At 49.1% G+C, this 20,927-nt stretch overlaps 8 protein-coding genes across 8 annotated transcripts; 4 read left to right on the forward strand and 4 right to left on the reverse strand.

Annotated features, from left to right (window-relative positions):
* Positions 1-2,299: 2,299 nt before the first annotated feature.
* On the forward strand, positions 2,300-3,061 carry Pdw03_1718 (FK506-binding protein 1B; the record flags this gene model as incomplete). Its single annotated transcript, XM_014681067.1, has 6 exons — positions 2,300-2,433; positions 2,511-2,581; positions 2,702-2,762; positions 2,821-2,841; positions 2,933-2,971; positions 3,022-3,061. 6 exons carry the CDS (start codon positions 2,300-2,302, stop codon positions 3,059-3,061), a joined length of 366 nt encoding a protein of 121 aa, XP_014536553.1.
* A 328-nt stretch (positions 3,062-3,389) lies between these two features.
* On the reverse strand, positions 3,390-4,475 carry Pdw03_1719 (3-dehydroshikimate dehydratase, putative; the record flags this gene model as incomplete). The annotated part of the gene is made up of 1 exon (XM_014681066.2): positions 3,390-4,475. The coding sequence occupies one exon, from the start codon at positions 4,473-4,475 to the stop codon at positions 3,390-3,392; it is 1,086 nt and encodes a 361-aa protein (XP_014536552.2).
* Positions 4,476-5,721: 1,246 nt separating this feature from the next.
* Pdw03_1720 (Glucose-fructose oxidoreductase, bacterial) lies at positions 5,722-6,063 on the forward strand (the record flags this gene model as incomplete). The annotated part of the gene is made up of 1 exon (XM_014681064.1): positions 5,722-6,063. The coding sequence occupies one exon, from the start codon at positions 5,722-5,724 to the stop codon at positions 6,061-6,063; it is 342 nt and encodes a 113-aa protein (XP_014536550.1).
* Positions 6,064-6,517: 454 nt separating this feature from the next.
* Pdw03_1721 (Major facilitator superfamily domain, general substrate transporter) lies at positions 6,518-8,368 on the reverse strand (the record flags this gene model as incomplete). Its single annotated transcript, XM_014681063.1, has 4 exons — positions 6,518-6,901; positions 7,000-7,308; positions 7,371-7,775; positions 7,832-8,368. 4 exons carry the CDS (start codon positions 8,366-8,368, stop codon positions 6,518-6,520), a joined length of 1,635 nt encoding a protein of 544 aa, XP_014536549.1.
* Positions 8,369-10,586: 2,218 nt separating this feature from the next.
* On the forward strand, positions 10,587-11,642 carry Pdw03_1722 (Quinate 5-dehydrogenase QutB, putative; the record flags this gene model as incomplete). The annotated part of the gene is made up of 1 exon (XM_014681062.1): positions 10,587-11,642. The coding sequence occupies one exon, from the start codon at positions 10,587-10,589 to the stop codon at positions 11,640-11,642; it is 1,056 nt and encodes a 351-aa protein (XP_014536548.1).
* Positions 11,643-11,858: 216 nt separating this feature from the next.
* On the reverse strand, positions 11,859-13,187 carry Pdw03_1723 (Inositol monophosphatase QutG, putative; the record flags this gene model as incomplete). Its single annotated transcript, XM_014681061.1, has 6 exons — positions 11,859-11,967; positions 12,018-12,149; positions 12,212-12,647; positions 12,740-12,828; positions 12,892-12,943; positions 13,001-13,187. The coding sequence occupies 6 exons, from the start codon at positions 13,185-13,187 to the stop codon at positions 11,859-11,861; spliced, it is 1,005 nt and encodes a 334-aa protein (XP_014536547.1).
* Positions 13,188-14,215: 1,028 nt separating this feature from the next.
* Positions 14,216-16,998, reverse strand: Pdw03_1724 (Shikimate kinase; the record flags this gene model as incomplete). The annotated part of the gene is made up of 2 exons (XM_014681060.2): positions 14,216-14,470; positions 14,539-16,998. The coding sequence occupies 2 exons, from the start codon at positions 16,996-16,998 to the stop codon at positions 14,216-14,218; spliced, it is 2,715 nt and encodes a 904-aa protein (XP_014536546.2).
* A 685-nt stretch (positions 16,999-17,683) lies between these two features.
* Pdw03_1725 (C6 transcription factor QutA, putative) lies at positions 17,684-20,513 on the forward strand (the record flags this gene model as incomplete). Its single annotated transcript, XM_014681058.1, has 2 exons — positions 17,684-20,262; positions 20,321-20,513. 2 exons carry the CDS (start codon positions 17,684-17,686, stop codon positions 20,511-20,513), a joined length of 2,772 nt encoding a protein of 923 aa, XP_014536544.1.
* Between the last annotated feature and the right edge of the window lie 414 nt (positions 20,514-20,927).

A 20,927-nucleotide genomic window follows, 5' to 3' on the forward strand; every position in this document is an offset into this window, starting at 1 on the left:
GCTGGATTGCAGTCTGGAGACAGCCAGTCTCAGTTTTAGTGCCTACATTACCCCTGATCCTCCATATCTCAGCTCAGACCTCCCACGCTGTTTGGAAATCGTGAGATGGGTTTTATCATGCAAGTCCATCAGATTCAAGGCGAGAGGCTTGACCTGTGGCTTACGCATAACAGCTATAGTTTGACTGGGCTGACTGAATGTTGGATGTTCAGCAATTCTCTGCTGTCCGAAAATGACACACTATGTAGTGTCAAGGCTACTATTCTGCTTTTTCTTTATACGGTCATTTGCATGGAGCATTTCTGAGCCGGCGCTCTACACTTTTGACTATTAATAGCCTAACGTGTCCCTTCAAACGCTGGAATTGGAGGAGATAAAGTGTCGATAATTCCCAATATAGAGCTTTGTCTCAGGGTGTGTCAGATCTATTTATTATTTTTTAGGAAGCGGTATGCTATCCTATCCCGGTCAAAAATACACACACACAAAAAACGGCCTCGCAAATGAAATACATGATAGGCGACAAATTGAATAGCATCATGAAGATCGGTGATTATTCCATACTAAGTAGTAGCCAATAATAAACTAGGTCCACTTATAATTATCAACCCATCTCGTACATGGATCTGGGATCTTTCCTCCATGAGAGGTATGATAATCATCCATAGACTCAATTTACGTGCCTGAAAGATAACTTCTGCATTAAGATCGATAGTCTATTTATGAACTGAATAGCACCATCCGAAATTAAAATCAAACCCGTTCACAATAGATGTACACCGCACTTGACTTACTTGCTAGATCGGGCGAATCGGTGCCAAGAGCTGGGCTTATACGAGACAGCCCATAACATCTTCTCTTCCTATGTTCTAGGTATTTTTCGATCTTGCAAATTCATACCTTAATTGAAATGCTTTGTGAGTGAAAATCCAGATCAACGCATTCGAGCGTCCGCACTGGATTAATTACGTGCAAGAATGGGCCCTTTGGGAAACAAGCAGTTCCGACCCCGATGATCCACAATCATACTACTGATGGATCTACAATATAGAATCCGTCACATGAAGTGCGACGATACTCTCCTAGCTTGTCGAAATTGCACGAGGACCGGTTAAAAATATGATGGCTATGCGCAGGTGCCTGATAAGACGACCCGTGTCAGGCGTAAAGCCGAGAAGCCCTATTCAGGCAATCGGACTACAACGTCTGGGCACAATATGAAGCTCCACACACCCCTTCAGTGAATATTATCGATCTTCTTGTCGGTCCAAGTCAGGCTCATCCGAACTGGTCCGAGCGCTGGCACTTGGATTACTCCTGTAAAGTACGGCAACCTGCATGCATGATTTTGAGGATCCATTGTGGAGTCAGCTAGTGGATCAAACGTGTGAAGAAAACCCTGCAGTCTTGCATGCAGCAAGCAGTAGCGATGGGTGCTCGACATCATCAATTGGAAAAGATGCAAACAAAACAAATCGAGGATTGAGGAAGTCTCTTGGCTCTTACCCATTCTTCTAAGGCGATAACCTGCCTTCGGGCTAATCTTGTCCGGAAACAGTCGAGGCGCACATTCATAAAGAAACCGTGCTCATGATCTCGGTTTTTCTGACGATGCTAGCTCTCTTCCAAGAAGAGCTCTTTTCTGGCCATTGCCATTTTCTATCTGGGTATAGGTTGTTTGAGGAACGGATGGCTGTCGACTACAAAAGAAACCCCTAATGGTCAAACTTTGAAGGAGCCTTTTTTGTTAGATTCTCAACATAAAGCTGACTATGGCCAGTAATCAATCACAAGCCCCTCGAGATGATAGATGATGAAATGTGGAGGTGCAACGTGCCGAAGTCGAAGGTCATGATGCGCGGATGACTCGATGATCAATTAGTGTCCTCAGATATCCGTCCTTTCCTGCATAATTCAAACTACAGAGAGCACTGCTGAGCATATCCGTGTATCTTAAGCTCTTGCAACCACTCACGATATTTCAAACAGTGCTCAAGTCGAGGCGAGGGCTGTTCGAGAGGAGGCGGAGGTCATGTTGAAGGCAACTGACCTCAAGTTGTTAGAAAAAAAGAAACAGATGATGATGCACTTTATTAATATTTCGTCTGCACGATGTCGAAAAATGTGATGTTCACTCGAAATGAAAGTATCCTTGCACATCGCCTCGGAGATCATTCGCCGCTCCCGCTTTCCCCCCACTTCCAGAAAATTACGAATCAGCGTTGCCCCTCGCACCTCATTTCTTCTTTCATCTCCTACTTTTTTCGTCATAACGTTTACCACAAAGACTCAATTCACTATGGGTGTCGAGAGAAAGATAATTACTCGTGGCAACGGCTCTGACACGCCTGCTTCGGGTGACAAGGTCTCTATCCACTATACGGGATGGATCTACGATGCTAAGAAGGCCAACAAGGGCTTCCAGGGCAAGCAGTAAGCTGACTGTCATATCTTGGATCCATTTAGCTTACGACTCGAGCATTCTCGATACTAATTATCCTTGGCAATAGATTTGATAGCTCCAGAACCCCCGGACGTGGGGTATTCAATGTTCAGATTGGTGTTGGACAGGTTATCAAGGGTATTCTATCCCATTCTCTCTTTTTTCATCTCAAATGAATGAATCAAATTTCAACTGATGAAATCAACTGTCAATTTACATGTCAAGCTGAATGCTAATGCTGTCTGTCTGTCTGATTAGGTTGGGATGAAGGTGTCATGCAGATGACCCTGGGAGAGAAGGCAATCTTGACCATTTCACCGTGAGTAAATTTGACATCGAACAAGAGGAGTTGGACCACTACTAACAAAATTTTCCAGGGACTATGGCTACGGTGACAAGTAAGTGAACACACCAGACATACGGGCGATTACCACACAGGCCGTGACATGCGTCTGTTGAAAGTGTTCCTAACACTCTTTTCCCACACAGGGCGGCTGGCAAGATTCCTGCAGGCTCTACTCTGATCTTGTAAGTTTCTGCAAGCCAAAACTAACATCTGGAAACTCACTATATTATAGTGAGGTCGAGCTCCTTAAGATCAACAACAAGAGCGCCTAAATTATAGATTGAATTAAGCAGACCGGACAAGCATCACATTATCAACTACTCCGTACACTCACCACAATTTGCCTGCCCACTTGGTCACTTTCCTACAGTACAAGCTAATCCTAACCTGATCTGGATTGCGATTCAATATAAAATGTTGGTAGGGGAAGCATACAGGTTAGATAGTATAGCTCTGTCAACCGTGGGCAACGCTCTCCCTAGCAATCAAGGATACCAGTGGTATGTCAAATGAATAATCGTCAAAAGTCGTTAAGATATCTATGTACAGATGCCACGTGCTCTACAGAACCAAAAAATCAGCCGAGCGAAGATGAACCACCTAGAGACGGTGTTGAACAGGTGACTCGGGCGCCGGGATCGGTACCGAGACATTTTCAGCAGGCTCATCCCAGCGCAAGAGACGAGCCATCTTGTGATAAGAGTCGATACCGCGGCGAGCGTGGTCAGCGGGAACAAATGGATCGGTCTCACCGAGAGTTCGGCTGAAGAGTTCAAGAGAAACCCAGCCGCGGTAGCCGAGATCTTCGAAGAAGACACGAGCAACATCCACAATTGGCAGATAGCCACCACGCGATTCCTCAAAGGGAAATAGACGGGCATTGCGGGACCAGTTCATGCGGACAGGCTGTCCAGAAACATGGAAAGGATGCTTTTCATCCAACGGTGCAGTAAGACGCTCACCGTCAACAAGCTGGACATAGAAGATCTTGGCAGGATCGATGTTGGCAGTGCGCAGACGCTGTAACGAAGCAGCCAAGTCCGCAGCCGCATTAGGTGTGCAACCTGAAGGAGCTGCAGGATCGGCATATACACGACCAGCAATGTTGAAGGAGTCAAGACAGAGACCAAAGTTGCGACGGTTCACATCACGGACCACCTCCCACGAGGCCTCCCAGGTATCAATATGATCGCCCCAGCAGAGAGCTTCATAAACAAACCGGAAGCCAGCACCGGCGCCCAAGTCGGCCAGGCGCTGGAGATCACGAACAATGACAGTGCGGTCGCCAGTAGTGCGGGCGGCACCGGTCTTGGGGTCTGGACCTAGGAAGTTTGAGGGAACCTGGATCATATCTGTGCCCAGCGCCCGCGCTAGGGTGAACCACTTAGGGAGCTTCTCATTAACAAGCCGGTCTGACTCGGCGCGGTCGATGAGGCCCTCGTACATGGAAAATGGCTGCAGGCAGATAATGGTCAGGCCCAGGCGCTTGCACATCCGCCGTATTGACCGCGCGGCTTCATGGTGATCGCCACCAAATACACGCTGCGCGTAACAATCCAGATCGTCGAAGAAGAGTTCGATGCCTTGGAAGCCGTGGTCTGCGGCTTGCATCAGCTTGCCGGGTAGGTCGTGCACCCAGGGCCGACCTAGGGACATCGAAGCGATGCCGGGGCGGTTGAAAGCCATAGCAAGTTGTGCAAAAGAGAATTTTTCTGAGCCGATATTATCTCAGAGGTGACCTTGTTGCAGGCTTTCTTTCAAGATCAAGTTTTCAAGCGGAGAGATATCAAGGGAGCGAGAATATCTTTTAAGGTGGATAACTAACGATATTAGGGTGTTTCTAGATTATCAACGGTCAGCAAAACGATTGCGAAAAACCATTATCCCCTACAGTGCCCTCTGCGATTGAACGTTTTCCCTAGTCTGCTGTGATTCGCGTCTTGATGACGAGGACGAACCTGATAGATCAGGTCACATGGCCGGGTAAATGCTTCCCCCTTTTCGTTTTCCCGCGAGTTCCACTTCCTCCCCACAACCACTCCACTGTTTCACCCACATTGTGGAGTTTTGCTTCCTCACTAGAAATGCTTTTCCCGTCCTTGGAAACGAAATATCCGTAGATACCCGGCAAGATTGTTACCACATGGATCTGAACATGGCCGGAGAATCAGCGCCGATATTTAATACTTAGAGCTCGAGGCAAAGACACACTCTCCACAACTAAAAGGCTAAAAGGCGCACAAATGCCAGGTTGAATTTCTACCGAAGCTATGCATGATACAATAAAGCATTGAATTAATGCAGTTCTTTCAGGACCAGATAGATTTTCGATCTCTATGTTGTACTGTTATTAATCCTAGTATTATACCCGTCAAAATTGCCACTATCGGCGCAGGCCTCAATGGCCCTCGTCATGCACAATCCGTAATATCGAGTCCCTCAACAGAGTTAATTGCTCTCGATAACCCAATGCCAACTGGCAAATAAACCGCCTCCAGCCTCAAAACCAAGTACTACCCCTCTGTGACTTCACTACTTGCATCCCCCACCGTCCCGCTGCAGCAATCGTCTGCACACCAAGCCACACGCACGTTCCAGTCGCAAAGGAGCTACTTGCAGGTGGGGTCCACGTGCTCCCCGAAAGGCCCGTGAGTGATGCACTGGAAACCGGCCGCTCGCTACTGGAGTTCGCCCAAGCCCCAGAGCGCGCTGTCCTCAAACTCCTAATAGGCCACCACTGCCGCTTCAATCCCTACGTGCGAACTACGAAGGCTGCCCTGGAAGCTGAATCTCTTGGTCTCCCTATTGCTAAATACGGTCTGTGGACCTTGTTCGAGCCGAATTCATACTTTGCCCCACCAACAGACTGGCGCGCATCGAACGAACGCAGTGGCGGCGTCATCCCCATTAGCTTGTCCATGATATCGACCTCATGCACCACTTCTTCGGTCCTGTTATGCGAGTGACAGCAAAGCGCACGTTACCATGGCGCCCAAGCTCACCTCACGATGCCAACGAAGGCGTCACCTTGATGCTACGCTTTGCATCGGGTGTTGTGGGTACGTTTCTGGTCTGTGATGCGACGCCGTCACCGCATAACCTTGAGGATGACACGGTCGAGAACCCGCTTATTCCGCAGTCGGTGACTGGCGGTAACTCGGGATTTTATCGCATCTTTGGCTCAGATGCTTCCCTTAGTGTACCGGACTTGACTCGCTGGAGTTATGATGCTGGCCCTGAGAGGAGCTGGAGTTCACCATTAACTGCTGAGTAGATTCCGCTTCCAGATGACATGGCGCCCTTTGATCTGCAGCTCGCGCAATTTATTCATATTATTAATTAGAACGTTATTAAGAAAGCCATGAGGTCAGGTCAGCCTGTGAAAATTGATGTTAACCTTCTGGTGAAGTCAAATAACTAGCTATTTACTGATATATCTACTGGATATAGTTAGGCGCATCCGTCTATTCGGTCTCTTTACGACATGTCGAAAATGAACGCGAAAAAGACGGATGAAAAAGACACAAGGGGCATATTCATTCATTTGCTTCTTTGTACTCGTTTAGCGATGTGTACATAAAGCAGGCAGCTCAAGTACACAAAGATCACAACTTCTGCAACTAGACCTCAACAGCGAGCTGGCGCATTATCCGACAAATCACACCACAACAAATTATGTGACCACAGCGCAAACTACACCAACACGGAAGGGTTCACCATCGCAATATTCAAGTATACTTTGGCTGAGCCGCAGTGTCCTCGACTTGCTCAGAGCGCACCTTGCCTAAGTCAATGCCAGCAGCCTCGACATCATGGCGGAACCGTTCTTCATCCTCACGCAGCTGGGCGACCATCTGCTGATGCGCACGCCACACGGGCTTGATGTCGAATAGCTGGTCCATGCTCTCAAGAGGAACACCTTTGGTTTCCGGGATAAGGAAGTACACGAAGAAGATAGAACATATCATCAATGATGCGAAGAAAAAGTATACACCGTATCCCATGGCTGTGAACATCTGCGGAGTGAAGCGCGAGATGAGGAAGTTCCAGAGCCAGTTGGAGGCGGCCGCGCAGGCCTGTGCAAGGGAACGCATGTTGGGATCGAACATTTCCTGCAAACTGGATCAGCACTTCTTCAAGGCTCGCAGATTGACTAGGCATTGAAGCAAAGTCACAATACCTGGAGGTTCTAATGTCCGGGGATGCTTACCGAGTTGAGGACCCATGGGGTACCGTTCCAAGTTGGGGTATAGAAGACTGTCCACAGGTAGAAGAAGAACATGGCTGCGATACCACCGCCGCTCAAGGAGCCACTTGTGTTCTTTTCGGGTTGGGCAATCTTGATGTATGCGCCAACAATCCACAAACATACGGAACCACCTGCTGCGCCAATTAACAACAGGTTACGGCGACCAACGTGATCAATTAGCCAGAGCAGCCAAATGAAAGTCACCACGGTCTTCACTACACCGAAGATTCCAGTAGTGAACAGACTCGTATTGGTACCCCTGACACCGATCTAGAAGCAGTTTTAGCATCAGCCACCAATGCACAATTGGATTACAACAGTATGCGACTTACCGATTTGAAGACAGTCGGACTGTAATAATTGATGGCATTGATACCAGATCCGTTCTGCCAGAAGAACAGCGCGCTTCCGAGAAACAGACGCCACATGACCTTCTTGTTGGTCCCAGCCGCCTTGAAGGGGTTCCAGAAACCAATGCCAATACTACGGCGCTGTTCCTCCAGGGCTTGGTCAATGGCACCAATTTCCTCAATCATGTAGATATCGTCCTCGGGCAATTGACGGATCCAACAAAGATTTTTGATTGCTTCCTCGCGGCGACCACGCCCAAAGAGCCAACGAGGTGACTCCCGAATGAAGTAGCCACCAATGAGCAAGAGGCCAGAAGGAATCAACTGAACAGCGAAAGGAATGAGCCATTGCTTGTGGCTAGGCTCCATGGTCTCGTCAATGCCGAACTGATCTTGTGAGCATCCACAAGACATAGCGTACACAAAATAGAAAGAAAACTCACGTTGATCCAAAATCCAACAAGCCCACCAATTTGCCAACCCAGCTCATACACACCGACCAATCTACCACGAATAGCCGGAGGAGACAATTCGGAGATGTAGATTGGGGTGATGTTAGAGCCTGCTCCGACACCGATACCAGCCAGAACTCGGCCACCGTACAGGAGGCCAAGTCCTCGGTCGCCATTAGCACCAAGCATGATACCAGCACCGATAGTAAAAACCAAGCCAGCAGCCAAGAGACCAATCCTACGACCCCAGAAGTGACCGATTGGATACGCGAAGAAGGCGCCGAAGAAGGCACCAGCTTGGTAGCAGGAGACGATGTTGGCACTAATCAGGTTCTTGGTAGGATCAGACATCTCGCCGAAGTGGAACTCGCTCTTGAAGGAGTCAAGTGATAGCGTAGTGCCAATAAAAGCGCTGTCATAGCCAATCATGCAGGATGTGCATGAAGCTACTGCTGCCAGGAGATAGATTCTCCAGTTGTAGACCACGCTCGGCGTCGGCCGGTCCTCTACCAGCTTCAGGATAGACATGCTGGTGGTTTGATATAGAAGAACAAGAAGAGGGGCAAAAGCTTCTATGGCCAGATGACCTTAACCCCCAATGCTAGATACGAAGAAGCAGTAAGATGTACGTCCTAAGACAGACGATCACCACGTATAAAGGTATATATGAGATATAGAAGCGGGTGTAAGGGGGAAATGAGAAAAGTCAACCAAAATGAAAGTCCAGACCACGTTTTTTGAAACAGATCACCGAGGGCAGACAAGATCTAAATAGGATTTAGGTCCGGACTGTCAATTTGCCTTTGCAAAAAGAGAGGAGAGAATCCGGGGTTTGAAAAGGGGGAAGAAATCATGGGGATGCGGAGTCGGAGAAAGCTATAGCGCAGGGTAGTCAAAATTTCGTGCCAAAAAGTAAAGAAAGCCAAGACGCGGCAAAACGAATACTCGAAGTTCTTCAGTGCGCGTGAGGACAATTGCCTTTGTCGCCCCTTGGCACCTCTAATGTGGCTTGCAAGAAGGACAAAATTGACTCAGAGGGATACGCAAACTCTGTTGACCTATCAGCCAAGTCTGCACGCTGAGATTATTCGCTTAAGGCGTTCGTTTTGTGGGGATCCGATACCGCTTGGAGAAGTGGAGACTTCCCCAGCGTGTGTCAGCCAGATTTATCTGGGGTACCCCAGAGGCAATGTAGTGCACGATCCAGCCTTTGTGAAATAGCGAAAGGTCATTTATTCTGATTGGATAAATTGAAATGGACCCATAAATAGGTGAGGGGGGGCGGAAGCGGCCAATGATCAATTACTAGACTGGGGGGTAGCGGGGAAAAGCCTTTCCCCGGAAGCTCAGGGAGATGCGCGGATACCAACTACGAAGTTTTCGTTGATAACTGTCTAATTTGGTCTTAATTAATTCCCCAATCATCATTATCTGATACCCGTGGTCTTTCTTTGGATCCGATAGTGTTCCCCACGTACCATGGGAAATTCCCCGTGGGGTAGTCATAGGGTTAAGTGGGAAATTGTTCAGCCCGGCAGATGTTCTGTAGTGGTGCTGAGTCAACAATGAAGCATGTATTTACAGCCAAGCCAATGATCATCTTGTCAAATTGTGTCGACTAAACTGACCAAAACTTTATGGAAACAAAACAACTTCATCCAATACTATAGAAGTGTGATCGGCGGAAGAGCAGAGTGTTCCTTTGCCCGCCAGCTCTTCGCCTGTCTGTAGGCTGGGATGGTTGCGCTTCCAGTAGCTGATTCAACGTAGTATACTAGTTTTTCTCAATTTCGGGAAAATGCACATCAGGGTCTGCTCTTTGCTGTTGTATGAAGAGGGTAGTAACTGGCCAATCTAATCAGATGACTCTTCCATTTTGAATTGATTTGAACATGCTCCCAAGAAAAGACTAAATTTGCACTATGATCGAAGCTGATGAGCCTATGGATAAAATGCACATGTCAAGCAACTTCTGTCCACTCAATCAGACTTGCCTTTCGTCCTGTTTTGTAAGATAAGTCGGGTTTTTATTTCGTGCTACCTCGATACTTGTCGGGTAGGGCTAACACTCAGTAGTGAGTCTGTGGACAAAATTTTGATACTTTATGCATCAACTCTGGAATTATGCGGCTTTGGAGAATAGCGGCCATGAAATGTCAAGTCTGCCCATAGGTCAGAAGGAGGGATGTGGTCAGGGTCCGTTATCTATGGATTCAAAATCGGAGAAAAGCAAGTTCTAAGTCGATCACAGTGAGTTAAACTTAAGGTCATGAATTCGTTTCCTCGTCATTTTCAGGACCTGCCCTAAAGCGATTGATGTTAGCTATGGCTTAAGTTGCCTAGCGGTCAACATGAGGATAGCCGCGATTTGAAGCTGTACGACGTAGTCCGAGGCTTCTTCCTTCGTTCTATTGCTTCGGCCTACAATGGTTAAGTAATTGTGAGTCTAGAATTGCTAGAGTTGCCTCTTGATCAAATTCGGAATTCAGCGCAAAATAGATGTTTTGCTTCGGTTCAACCTTTCCCCGGACTGAAAAATGGAGTTGGCCTGGTTTTCGTAAAAGCGGCGGCAACTACTTCTGGAAAAAGGAAAGCCCCACCCGGCAGAGGGAATATCCCAGGGCACCTCCCACGTATGGTGAGGTTAAGTATTTTCCGTCTGAATTTCGAATTTCATCTTATAACATTGTAGTCCCTCCCTCTTTAAGATCTGCATATCCGACCAGACTAATAGACTCAATTCATCATGTCCGTCACAGAAATTGACCAAACGCCACCAGAAGAGCCCATCGCCATCCCCTCCAACCGCGATGGCGTCGCCTATCTGTACGGCCACCCCCTTCTGAACTCGCTCTCTCCACCTCTACACCAGACAGTCTACAATGCACTCGGTCTCAACTGGACCCAAATTCCCCTATCCAGCGTGTCCGGCACATCAGAAACATATCCTCCCCCCTACACACGGTCGCCGCCGATTGAGAAATATCTGGAATCGATCAAGTCCAACTCCAAGTTCGTCGGCTCTTCCGTGACAATGCCTCACAAGGTTGCAATCATGCCATACCTAGATGATCTCACCGAGCACGCCCGCCAAGCCGGCGCCTGCAACACCATCTTTATGCGCGACGACCCAACAACTGGTGAGCGCCAATATGTCGGCACCAATACCGACTGCGACGGTATCCGGGAAGCCCTCACACAAAACGCCCCTGATCCATCACGCTTCCGCGGCCGGCCGGCGCTCATCATTGGTGGTGGCGGCACTGCCCGCACTGCCATCTATGTTATGCGCCGCTGGCTGGGTTCCAGCCGCATCTACATCGTCAACCGCGACGCCGCCGAGGTTGCCGCTATTCTCGAGGAAGACCGTCGCCGTAACCCCGATCCCAACGCTCAGGCTCCTCTTATCCCCGTCACCGACCCTGTCGAGGCTGCCCGTCTCGAGTCCCCCGCAGCCATCGTCTCCGGTATCCCAAACTACCCCCCGAAGTCTCCCGAGGAGCTGCGCGCTCGCGCTATCATTCAGGCTTTCTTGGGCACGGCTACCGATGCAGATAAGCAGGAGGGTGTCATCTTGGAGATGTGCTACCACCCCACACCCTGGACTGAGATCGCTCACCTGGCTTCTGCCGGTGGATGGAAGGTCATCCTCGGCTCTGAGGCTCTGATCTGGCAGGGTCTCGAGCAGGCTCGTCTTTGGACTGGAAAGGATGTCATTGGTACACCAGGCCTTGTGCAGGAGGTTAAGGACCTTGTTGCTAAGACCATTGCGGAACGGGGATCTGCGAAATCTACCCTGTGATTTCTTTTTTTTTTTTTTTTTGACGATCATGTTTCGGTTTTAAATCATTGTATAGAGCGCAAAGTAGTCGCTAGTGGCATTGTTTATTTACAAATGGATGGCGTATCTGATTATGAAATGCAAGTCACTCTGGATCTACTATAAGGTCATTGTCCAAATCTGAACATGTCACCAAACGTCACGGTATAAGATTCACTCAGGTCGTCGTGAAGCTATTCAAGCTCCAGGGCGTGAGTAGTCCAGGGTACGGACTCGGCGCCAGACTTCGCGTACTGTCCGCTCTTGCGTTTCTCGGCCTGTTTCGGTGGTAGATGGGCCGGCGGGTCTGGAAAATCATCAGCAAGATCCAACATTAGGAGAACAAGTTGGACTCACCTAATCGCCAAATACAATCTGCTACCGAGTCGGACATCCTCGATTGGCGCCGTATCCACATCATCTGGGGGGTTAGCAGTAGTCATAAGTCCGCCAGCCTCCAAAAGAATAGCGGCACCCGCAGCAATGTCCCTATGATGGTCAGCAACAGCATACCAACTCTCCAGGAGATGGAACAAAGAGGCAAAACTCACCACTCCCAACAACCTCCCTCCCACCAAATATCAAAGGATCCCATGGCAACATACGCCAGATCGAGCGTTGCACTGCCCAAACTGCGCACACCATGCACCATACCACCTTTGCCATTCCGACTTCCCACCTCTGCGGCCATGTTTACAAAACTCTCAATTTTGCGCTGCATGTTTCCGTCTGGAATATCACGACGGTCTTTACCCCATTCGCAAGAAAACACACACTGCGAAGGGGCATTGGCGGGCATTGGCGGGGTTGGGTTGTGGATGAGCGGAAGGCGGCGAGTCTCGTTTAGCCAGGCCCCGCGCCCGCTGCAGGAGGACCAGAGCTGATCTGTGAATGGGGCGTATATTACACCAATTATAGGCTTGTGTTGAACGATGAAGCCGATTGAAACACAGAACATGGGGAAAATATGCGTGTAATTAACGGTTCCTAGGGGTGAGGTTATTAGTTGAGTGCCTTGAGATGCCGCTTTGGATCCGTGAACACTCCAACTAGTCAGGGCACTGGAAGTTCTACCTTACCATCTAACGGGTCGATGCACCATGTTGGTTGCTCGTCAATGAGGTAGTCGCGCGACTGGCCTTTGGCATATGCCTCCTCGCCGAGGAATCTGGGGCTCTATTAGCTTTGTTGCCGCTCGGTTTCAATGGGAGTTAGTAATGAAAGTACTCACTTGTGAGAGGGGTATCTGGTCTCAAGAGCGCTTCGAATAAATACTTCAACGTCTGCCAAGTAAAAGTGTCAGCGACAGTGTCTGATATGGCTCATCAGCTGCGCCTTACCCTCGTCCGTCTGCGTCACAATGTCTACTGCATTTTCCTTCTCCTCAAAGGTATTCGAGGAGCCACTGGCACCTGAGATACGCTGGTCGACACGCTCCATAAGCAGCTTGCCCGCCTTGCGACCCAGGTCTACTGCAAAGGCGTACATCTCATCCAGCTCATCTTGGGAGAAGGGCCCGATAGCCATGGTGGAACGGGTGAGTAGGGATGTGTATATGCAAGAGATATATCCCAATGTGTTAATTAAAGGAAATCTTCCAAGCCTGAAGGGAAATTGTGCTCCTTTTGAATCATCCGGTGAAACTGGAGGTTCAAAATAACCGCCACTAGCCGGGAGTTTCCAAGTTCCTTCTCGAGATGTTTCCCCACTTTGTGGAGACTTAACAGGTTCAAGGGCGTAAAGGACATAAGAGTTCCACCCTCTTTACAGCCTTATAATGTCTCTTTGATGAATCTGTCTAATGGGGTTTTTTTTGGTAGATATTTCACTCCCGTTCTTAGTTTCGTAGAGAGACCGCAGAAGATGATGGGGAAATCCACAATTGATGAAATGGGCTTTTCTACCTACAACCAGGGACATAAAACTAGGGGAATAGGATACTTATACTTCTCATCGGCCTTGATAGTGTTGCCTAGCTTGACTTGCAACGAACAAAGCTGCTTTATATGGTAGAAGTCATGCGAGCATGGCATCATTTATGCCCTTGTTAGAGAGTAATTTAAATCAACTTTTCTATGCATGTTATCAACATGATTTAAGTGTGCGGTTGAGGATTCTTGCGTTCAGAATTTGGCCATCGAGAATTGTTAACATTTTTTTTATGATAGAAGATGTGCAGAGTGTGAACTGGCACACTGGCAGCAATCGACTGCCGCGTCCTTTCTGTTGCAGGAGATGACCAAAAGGATGCATTGTTCTCCTGGCTACGGAACTAAAACCATGAAGGTCAGGGTATAGAGGGATGTGGACACATGTAAATTCCGAAGGTCAAAATGGGCACGCGATAATCAATATCACGGCCCTTCCAAGTGGAGGCCTCGGCAACACTTTCAGTCTCCGACCACCGGCACAGCCGTGAATCAACCCGCAGGGGTCACGGTGCCCGCCGACCTGCCCTCCTGTAATGCCGCGCCTGAAAATTCCGCCTGGCATAGATCTAGCAATGTCACCACTGACTGCAGTTGGTCATAATTCATGAGAGCAGATGGCAATATTCAAGTCGGCTGTCCGTCCATTTGCTGTAACCTGTCTTGTATGGTTTCATGATCATTATTTCCTTCATCGTCTTTATACTCTTGAAGCACAATGCTCCGCATGACGCGCCGGGGAGCGCGGCGGCCAGTGAACAGTTCAAACTGAGCAAACCCTTGCTCTGGCAGAACATCAAGGCCATCCAGGGCTACCCAACCACGATGGGATAGAGCTCGTGTTTGTTTCATGAGAGGGGTATTGAGGGGCTTGTATGCCAACTAAAAACATTGATTAGGAATAAAGCGTCAACATTCGAAGCTGCTAGAGAAGATCAATGTAAACTTACATCAATAACAACACCCCCTGTAGGGCTTTCTAGCCATTCTGCTGGAATACGGAAGTTGGGCGCTAGCTCGCCGCCAATGCTATGGGCCGGAATTCCCGAGACAACAATCGTCGGCTGTTTGAAGTCTGCAGGCCAAGGGTCGAATAGGGAAGCAATAATGCGAACCGTGGGACGGCCGGACCCGCCGGCCTCCTTTGAGTGGAGATCTTGTCGGTTGTAGTGATGGGCCAGTCTCTCCGCATTGGCGAGTGTACGGTTGTAGACAAAAATATTTTGCACGCCAAGATGAATCATGGAGTAGATTGCAGCGCGGGCCATCCCACCAGATCCAATGACAAGGCCCGTAGATGAAGAGCGAATCGCATTTGCCGGAGACAAACCGCGGCGAATGCAATTGCAAATTCCGATCCAATCAGTATTATCACCGTGGAGGCCCTTGATAGGGCCGGCACGGCTCTTCTGGAGAAATATTGAAGATTCTTGAAGGCGAATGTCATCCATGTCATCAAGATTGCGAATTGGGATGAGGGTATTGACGGCACCGATGGCTCGGGCATGCGCAGACATTGAGTGCAGCAAAGGGATACACTCTGTTTTGTACGGAAGACTGACACTTGATCCACCGAAGTATGGATTTTCCACAAGGTCATTTAACCCTCGCAGAGTAGGTGATTGGTGAATGGAATATTTGTGCGGCAAACCACAAATCTTGAAAGCAGTGTTGTGCATCGCGGGCGACATACTATATGTTGTGTTGGCCCCAAAGACAAAGAATTGCATCGGGTCCAAGGCAAATGAGCTATAAAGTGCGTTCTGCAATTCGCGAGCTGTAATACATGATCGTAGGTGAGTTGGAAGTTCCGTTACTAACGACGGGTGTGTGACTGGGGAAAGGATAGGGTTAAAACATCGAGACATGCGACCAAGAGGGCCGGTATTATAGGCGATTAGAGAAAGACCAGGAACAGGGAGGCCCCGGATGCGATGGCGAAATCTCTGCACCGCGAGGTTGTCTTCAGGTGTCTCAGCTGGTTGGCACAGTCGAATTATATCGCATCCAAGGCTTTTGGCCCGCTCATAAACTTTCATATACTCATCACCATCCCAGCCCCCCGGCAAAGGATGGAAGGCTTCAAAGTGGCCAATGATCCTGGTTCGCCCGCTTTCAGAGATGATCTGGGTAATAATGTTGTCATCACGAGTGAGATCTACTGTGAGAAATCCGGTAGAGAGTCGTAGGCCATGTCGAACGAGGTTTAAGTAGGTTTCATCGGTTGATCTCAAGGGAACTTGACTGGGAGACAGAGATCCCGTGCAAGTGGTATAGCTTTCCACATGATATATCAACGGCACTATAATGTTGCGACGAATGGTTGCTACTGCTTGGCTGATACTGTCCGCAAGGCTTGAGCTGAGGCCCGGCTGACCAGATGAGTCGGTTACGTCGACTGCCAGTTCGAAGGCATCGGCGGTGAATTCCAGCTGCTCAATATCCACATTCTTCTCACATACCCTAGAAAATGGTACTGACACTGCGGATGTGTACATACGAGATTCCACAGGCAACAGCGACAGTGGGAAAGATGCGTGCTGGCTGTTAAGTTCTGCAATATCACCAGTGATAAAGGCAATGAATCGAAGAAAGTCTCGCTGGACTCGTTTCAACATTAAGAACGGAATTGGAGTGTGTGATCTAGGTTCTGTTCGGTGTGGCGGTGATGAGTTGTCGCTATCCTTGGACAGATCCTCACTTCTAGCCTCTGATAGGTTGAAAAACTCGAGATTGGAGCATCCTCGATATATCGGGCCTGACAGTTCTAGGAAATGTCGCACCTTTTGCGTATCCCACGCTTTGAGATACGACTGAATGCTCTCTGGATCTCGAATAACGTGGATAACAGGATGTGTCTGCGCAAATTTCCTAAGGAGTCTTTGGCCATTGCGTTCCATCGACCCGGCCCCACACGCTATAACACATCCCTCTTTGTTATCTGATAACATCGACTCAAAGACCCGAGCCTCTTGTTGCCGATATACGGATCCATCATTTTCCTTTTTGAACACAGCACGGGAACATCCTACACTTTGTTGAAAGTAGCGGTCTGCGTCGATCAATCGTCGTCCAGATGTCGCTGCGAGGATGACTGCCAGGCTTGACTTTCCTGTGCCACGGATTCCAATCAATACGATGGATGCCTTCGGGTTGAAGGTCCGCAGGGTTTGAAGATGGCCATGTTCAAACAGAACCGGGGATCTGCGGTTTGATTGTAATTTTCTCAACGAGGGTGGACGCGAATCTCCGGATGCTTCTCTAACTTCACTCGATCGACGAGAATGGGTTCGGGATGTATTCTGAACAGTAGAAGAGGCAACGGTGCCTGAGCTGTACTTTCGAGGTCCATCGTCCAAAGTCACGACCTCGTGAAGCTTTCGTTTCGGTGGGCCCACCAACATGGACATGGTGCATCGAGTGTCCCACGTGTTGGAAATAAGATCAGGAGCAGAGTGGTTGAGGACCCATCACCACAAATGGAAAGGTATTGGAGGATGCGAATATAGAGGAATCGGAGATAAAGAGAGAAGAAACCGAGATAGGTAAGCGGGATTTCCCAAGTTTTGCGGGGGAAAAAGAATATTCTTGGAAAGCGCCCGGGTCTGATACGTTCTTACATAAGGCGGACGAGCACTCACCCGGGGACTTTCGGTTTTCCTCTTCCCCGCGGGGGATTTGCGCTTAGATACGAACGTGCAAAACAGTTGGGGAAAGTAGAGAAATTGCTGTGGCTTAGTCTGAATCGCGCGGCTAGTTTGCCCAAACGTCAGCTTCGAATCCGAAACATAAGGCCAAGCCCACACGCGATCATCTTTTGGGAGACAGTGACTAGCTCACCGCTAGCTGGATATCCAACCTTCCCCGGAAGAACCGTGTTGGCAAGCACCTTGCATTTTGCTGCACCTACCCTCAACACCGCGCTTCAGCCCCAACATCTCTCCCCGACGGCCATAACATACCTCTAGTGGGGCTCATTTACATGGCGTAATCGCCAGCTCGTCCGTGCAGTCACCTGTCGGCAAAAGATTCACAAGTATCACATTGCGGGAGCATGCGTCCGAATCCTCCAGGTGGATCGCCATATCAATCACCATGAGCGCTGAACAGCGCCAGGCCGCGGGCGCTAGTAGCAAAACCAAACGACGATGGACCGACCCAGAAGATGATGGGAAGGCGACGGGGGAACCGAAGCGTCAGCGAGTCTCACGCGCGTGTGATAGTTGCCGGTCTAAAAAGGACAAATGCGATGGAGTACAACCAGTGTGCTCGACTTGTGCATCGCTCTGCCGACCCTGTACCTATAAGGCCAACCCGAAGAAGCGAGGCCTGCCCACCGGCTACATTCGCTCGCTGGAGTTGCTATGGGGGCTGGTCTTCCAAAAGATCCAAGGCAGTGAAGATGTCATGCGAGCTTTGATGCGATCGGTCAATCTTCCGAGTCATTTGGCTACGATGGGCAAGGAAACGGAGGGGTCCGATGCATTGCTAGCTTCCTTCAAAAATAGCAAGGTTCTCAGAGACATTGAACGCATTCTGATAGTACTGGAACAGCCGGAGGAGGAAAGAGAGCGAAATCTCCAGACACATGGCGAGGGAGAGACACCTCTAGATGTCGAACGGATTCTTTCTTCCGCTGAGGCACAGGAGTGGCAGATCCCGGAAGGCATAGAAGCTCGTGAGACGCCATTGCCAGGATTATCGCCGACTCGAACCGCGGTGGGTATCGCTCCAACGCAATATACCGGACCACGCCCGACTACAGATTGCGGTATCCAGACAACTACACCAGACGACCGACTCTTGTCCTCGTTCACCCTCCCATCCAATCCTGATTACCCTCGATCGCTCTCCACGAAAACCTTTCTTCAACTCCCCTACAACGCATGGCCCCTTTTTGATGTGTATTTCTCCTATACGCAATGTTGGTTTCCCATTCTCGAAAAGCATGACATCCTTCGCACCGCTTTTCACTATACCGAAGGCGACGTATACGCATCGTGTTTAACTCCCGGGTCTGGGGAGCACGCAGCCTTGTGGGCTGTTCTCACTCTCGCCTCGCTCCAGTATGCCTCTATCTCAGCCTCCAGCGAAATAGAGGAGCAGCCAATTGATCAGATGACGCCATCACAAATGTATTCCACTGCTCGGCAATTGATTCCGCCTGAAAGTGGGCCGCACGAAATCGGACACGTGCAAGCATTATTGATCTTGGGTCTGGTCAAATTCGGACAGCAAGAATGGACTGGCTCCTGGATGCTTGTTGGTCAGGCTGTTCGGATTGCGCATGCACTAGGTCTCGATCAACCGTCATATCCGTCATTGTCGAAAACTCCAGATCAAGAAAAGCAGATTGGTCGAGCAAAACATGTGTTTTTGGGTTGCTTTGTTCTCGAGACCCTTATTGCAGAAACAATCTCACAATTCCCATCCCTGCGAAAGGGTGACTTGGCCAGGATAGGCTCTATCAATGAGGACGGTCTTGAGGAATGGCATCCTTGGGAAGATCAAACTGGGTTACGGCCAGCCCAATCCTCGCGAACGTCTATGCAGCGCGGTCCCCTTCACGCGTTGAGCACTTTCAATCGCCTCGTAAGCGTCGTATCGATTTTGAATGATCTATGCTGTTGCAAGCACGATCCAACCATATCTCGATCACAGCTGGAGCAACTGGAGTTACAATTACAGCGCTGGGTAACAGAATTGCCAAAGAGCTACCGTGTCAATCTGCACAGCCACCCTGTGAGACTGGCTTCTCCGCATATCTTTGTGTTAGAGATGACATATGAAAGCGTTGTCATTGCTCTCAGCTCTCAAATTGCTATTCGTGAACATGATCAGAAAATTACTGAACCTCCTCACAAAATCCGTGCCACAGAAAGCTCGAAAAGGCTTTTGCAATTGCTTCAGGCCTATATGGAGACATACAGCTTTTCAGCCACTCCACCAACCTTCGGTCTGATGCTTCAATTTGGCCTCCCGCGGTCCAATCATAGGGACCTCCCGTCAGTCCTTGATGCGGGGTTACGAAACAACATTCACAATTTTTCCTCCCAGCTTTCTGTTTTGTGGACCATGCAAGACCAAAAAGCCGCCAGTCGAAATGTACCAGAAAGATCTCAACTACTGGCTCCTTCTCCTGCGGTTTCACGGCACGTTGATGCCTCTGCCGGTGGAGATATGACAATCCCCCTATCGCTCTCAATAGCCACACCTTCACATCTTCTTCCTACCACACATGCGACACATGCTCCCCAGAATACTATCAATGCCGCGGCTGTCCCTGAACACCCATTCCTCTCCACACCTTGGCTTAGAACCACACAACACATCGAAGATGTATCTCTTCTCCGCACGCCTTCATCCCTAACCTCCGTTGGGGGCACCTCCGATGTTCCTCAACATCAGGGTCAATTGGATAGCTCTCTCAACTCTGGGCTTCCTCATCCTACATCGGTGGCTAGCGAATCCCATTATAGTACCAGGATGCTTGTCGATCTTTCGCCATCATACCATCACACTGCACAATACGATCCAACGGCATATCACGACCCATCGGTCAACATGGGCACACTTATTGACATTGATGGCTATTCACGTCTGCGGAGGCAACGAATCGCTCCAGATCTCGATGCATTATTTGATGAGCTGGCGTCATTGGATGGTGCCGAAAAGTAAGCCTTTATCTCTTTTTTTTTTCTCCGCAAGATAACTGACTTTGACCCTCTGTAGAGCCGACAATCAACCAGAGTTTATGCAGAACCTAGGTTTTGTCTCTGATGTGGGAATTCCTGAGCTCTATTCGTTCCCCGGTCAGATAGAGCATTTCTTGCTGGCACAAACCCAGCAGCTAGCCAACAACGGCGCTTCTTCTGGTATACGACGAGAGTCGCAGCCTCTTAACATATCAGGAGCCCCCAAGTGATGATGTCTTGTATGGTCATTCTATTTCGATGATCTAAATGTCATGGGAACGCCTTGTCGCCGCTGGTCGGCCTCATTAGCCTCTACAGCAAGACTCCACCCACCTGAATCCAAAGAAAGCGTTCTGTAAAGATGATAAACCATCACCTCTCCTTCCTTCAGCCAATCTTTGCTGATGCACTACTAGCATTGCAGGAGGTCCTCGAGCTGTAGCTAGGAAAAACATTATATTCACCACGCGTCTATTGGCGTATCATGATAGGTGGATTAGATACGAAATATAGCCAGGATGAAAGTTATTTCTTCACATGTCAAAGGTACAGTCAGAAATTTTGAAGAAGCCTAAAATAGTTTGATGGGAGTATTGAGGAGGTCATGGGCATCATCCGGAGCGTCAAGCATGTCCATTACAATT

This window comes from Penicillium digitatum, chromosome 5 (genome assembly GCF_016767815.1).
Source record: "Penicillium digitatum chromosome 5, complete sequence".
NCBI classification, from domain to species: domain Eukaryota; kingdom Fungi; phylum Ascomycota; class Eurotiomycetes; order Eurotiales; family Aspergillaceae; genus Penicillium; species Penicillium digitatum.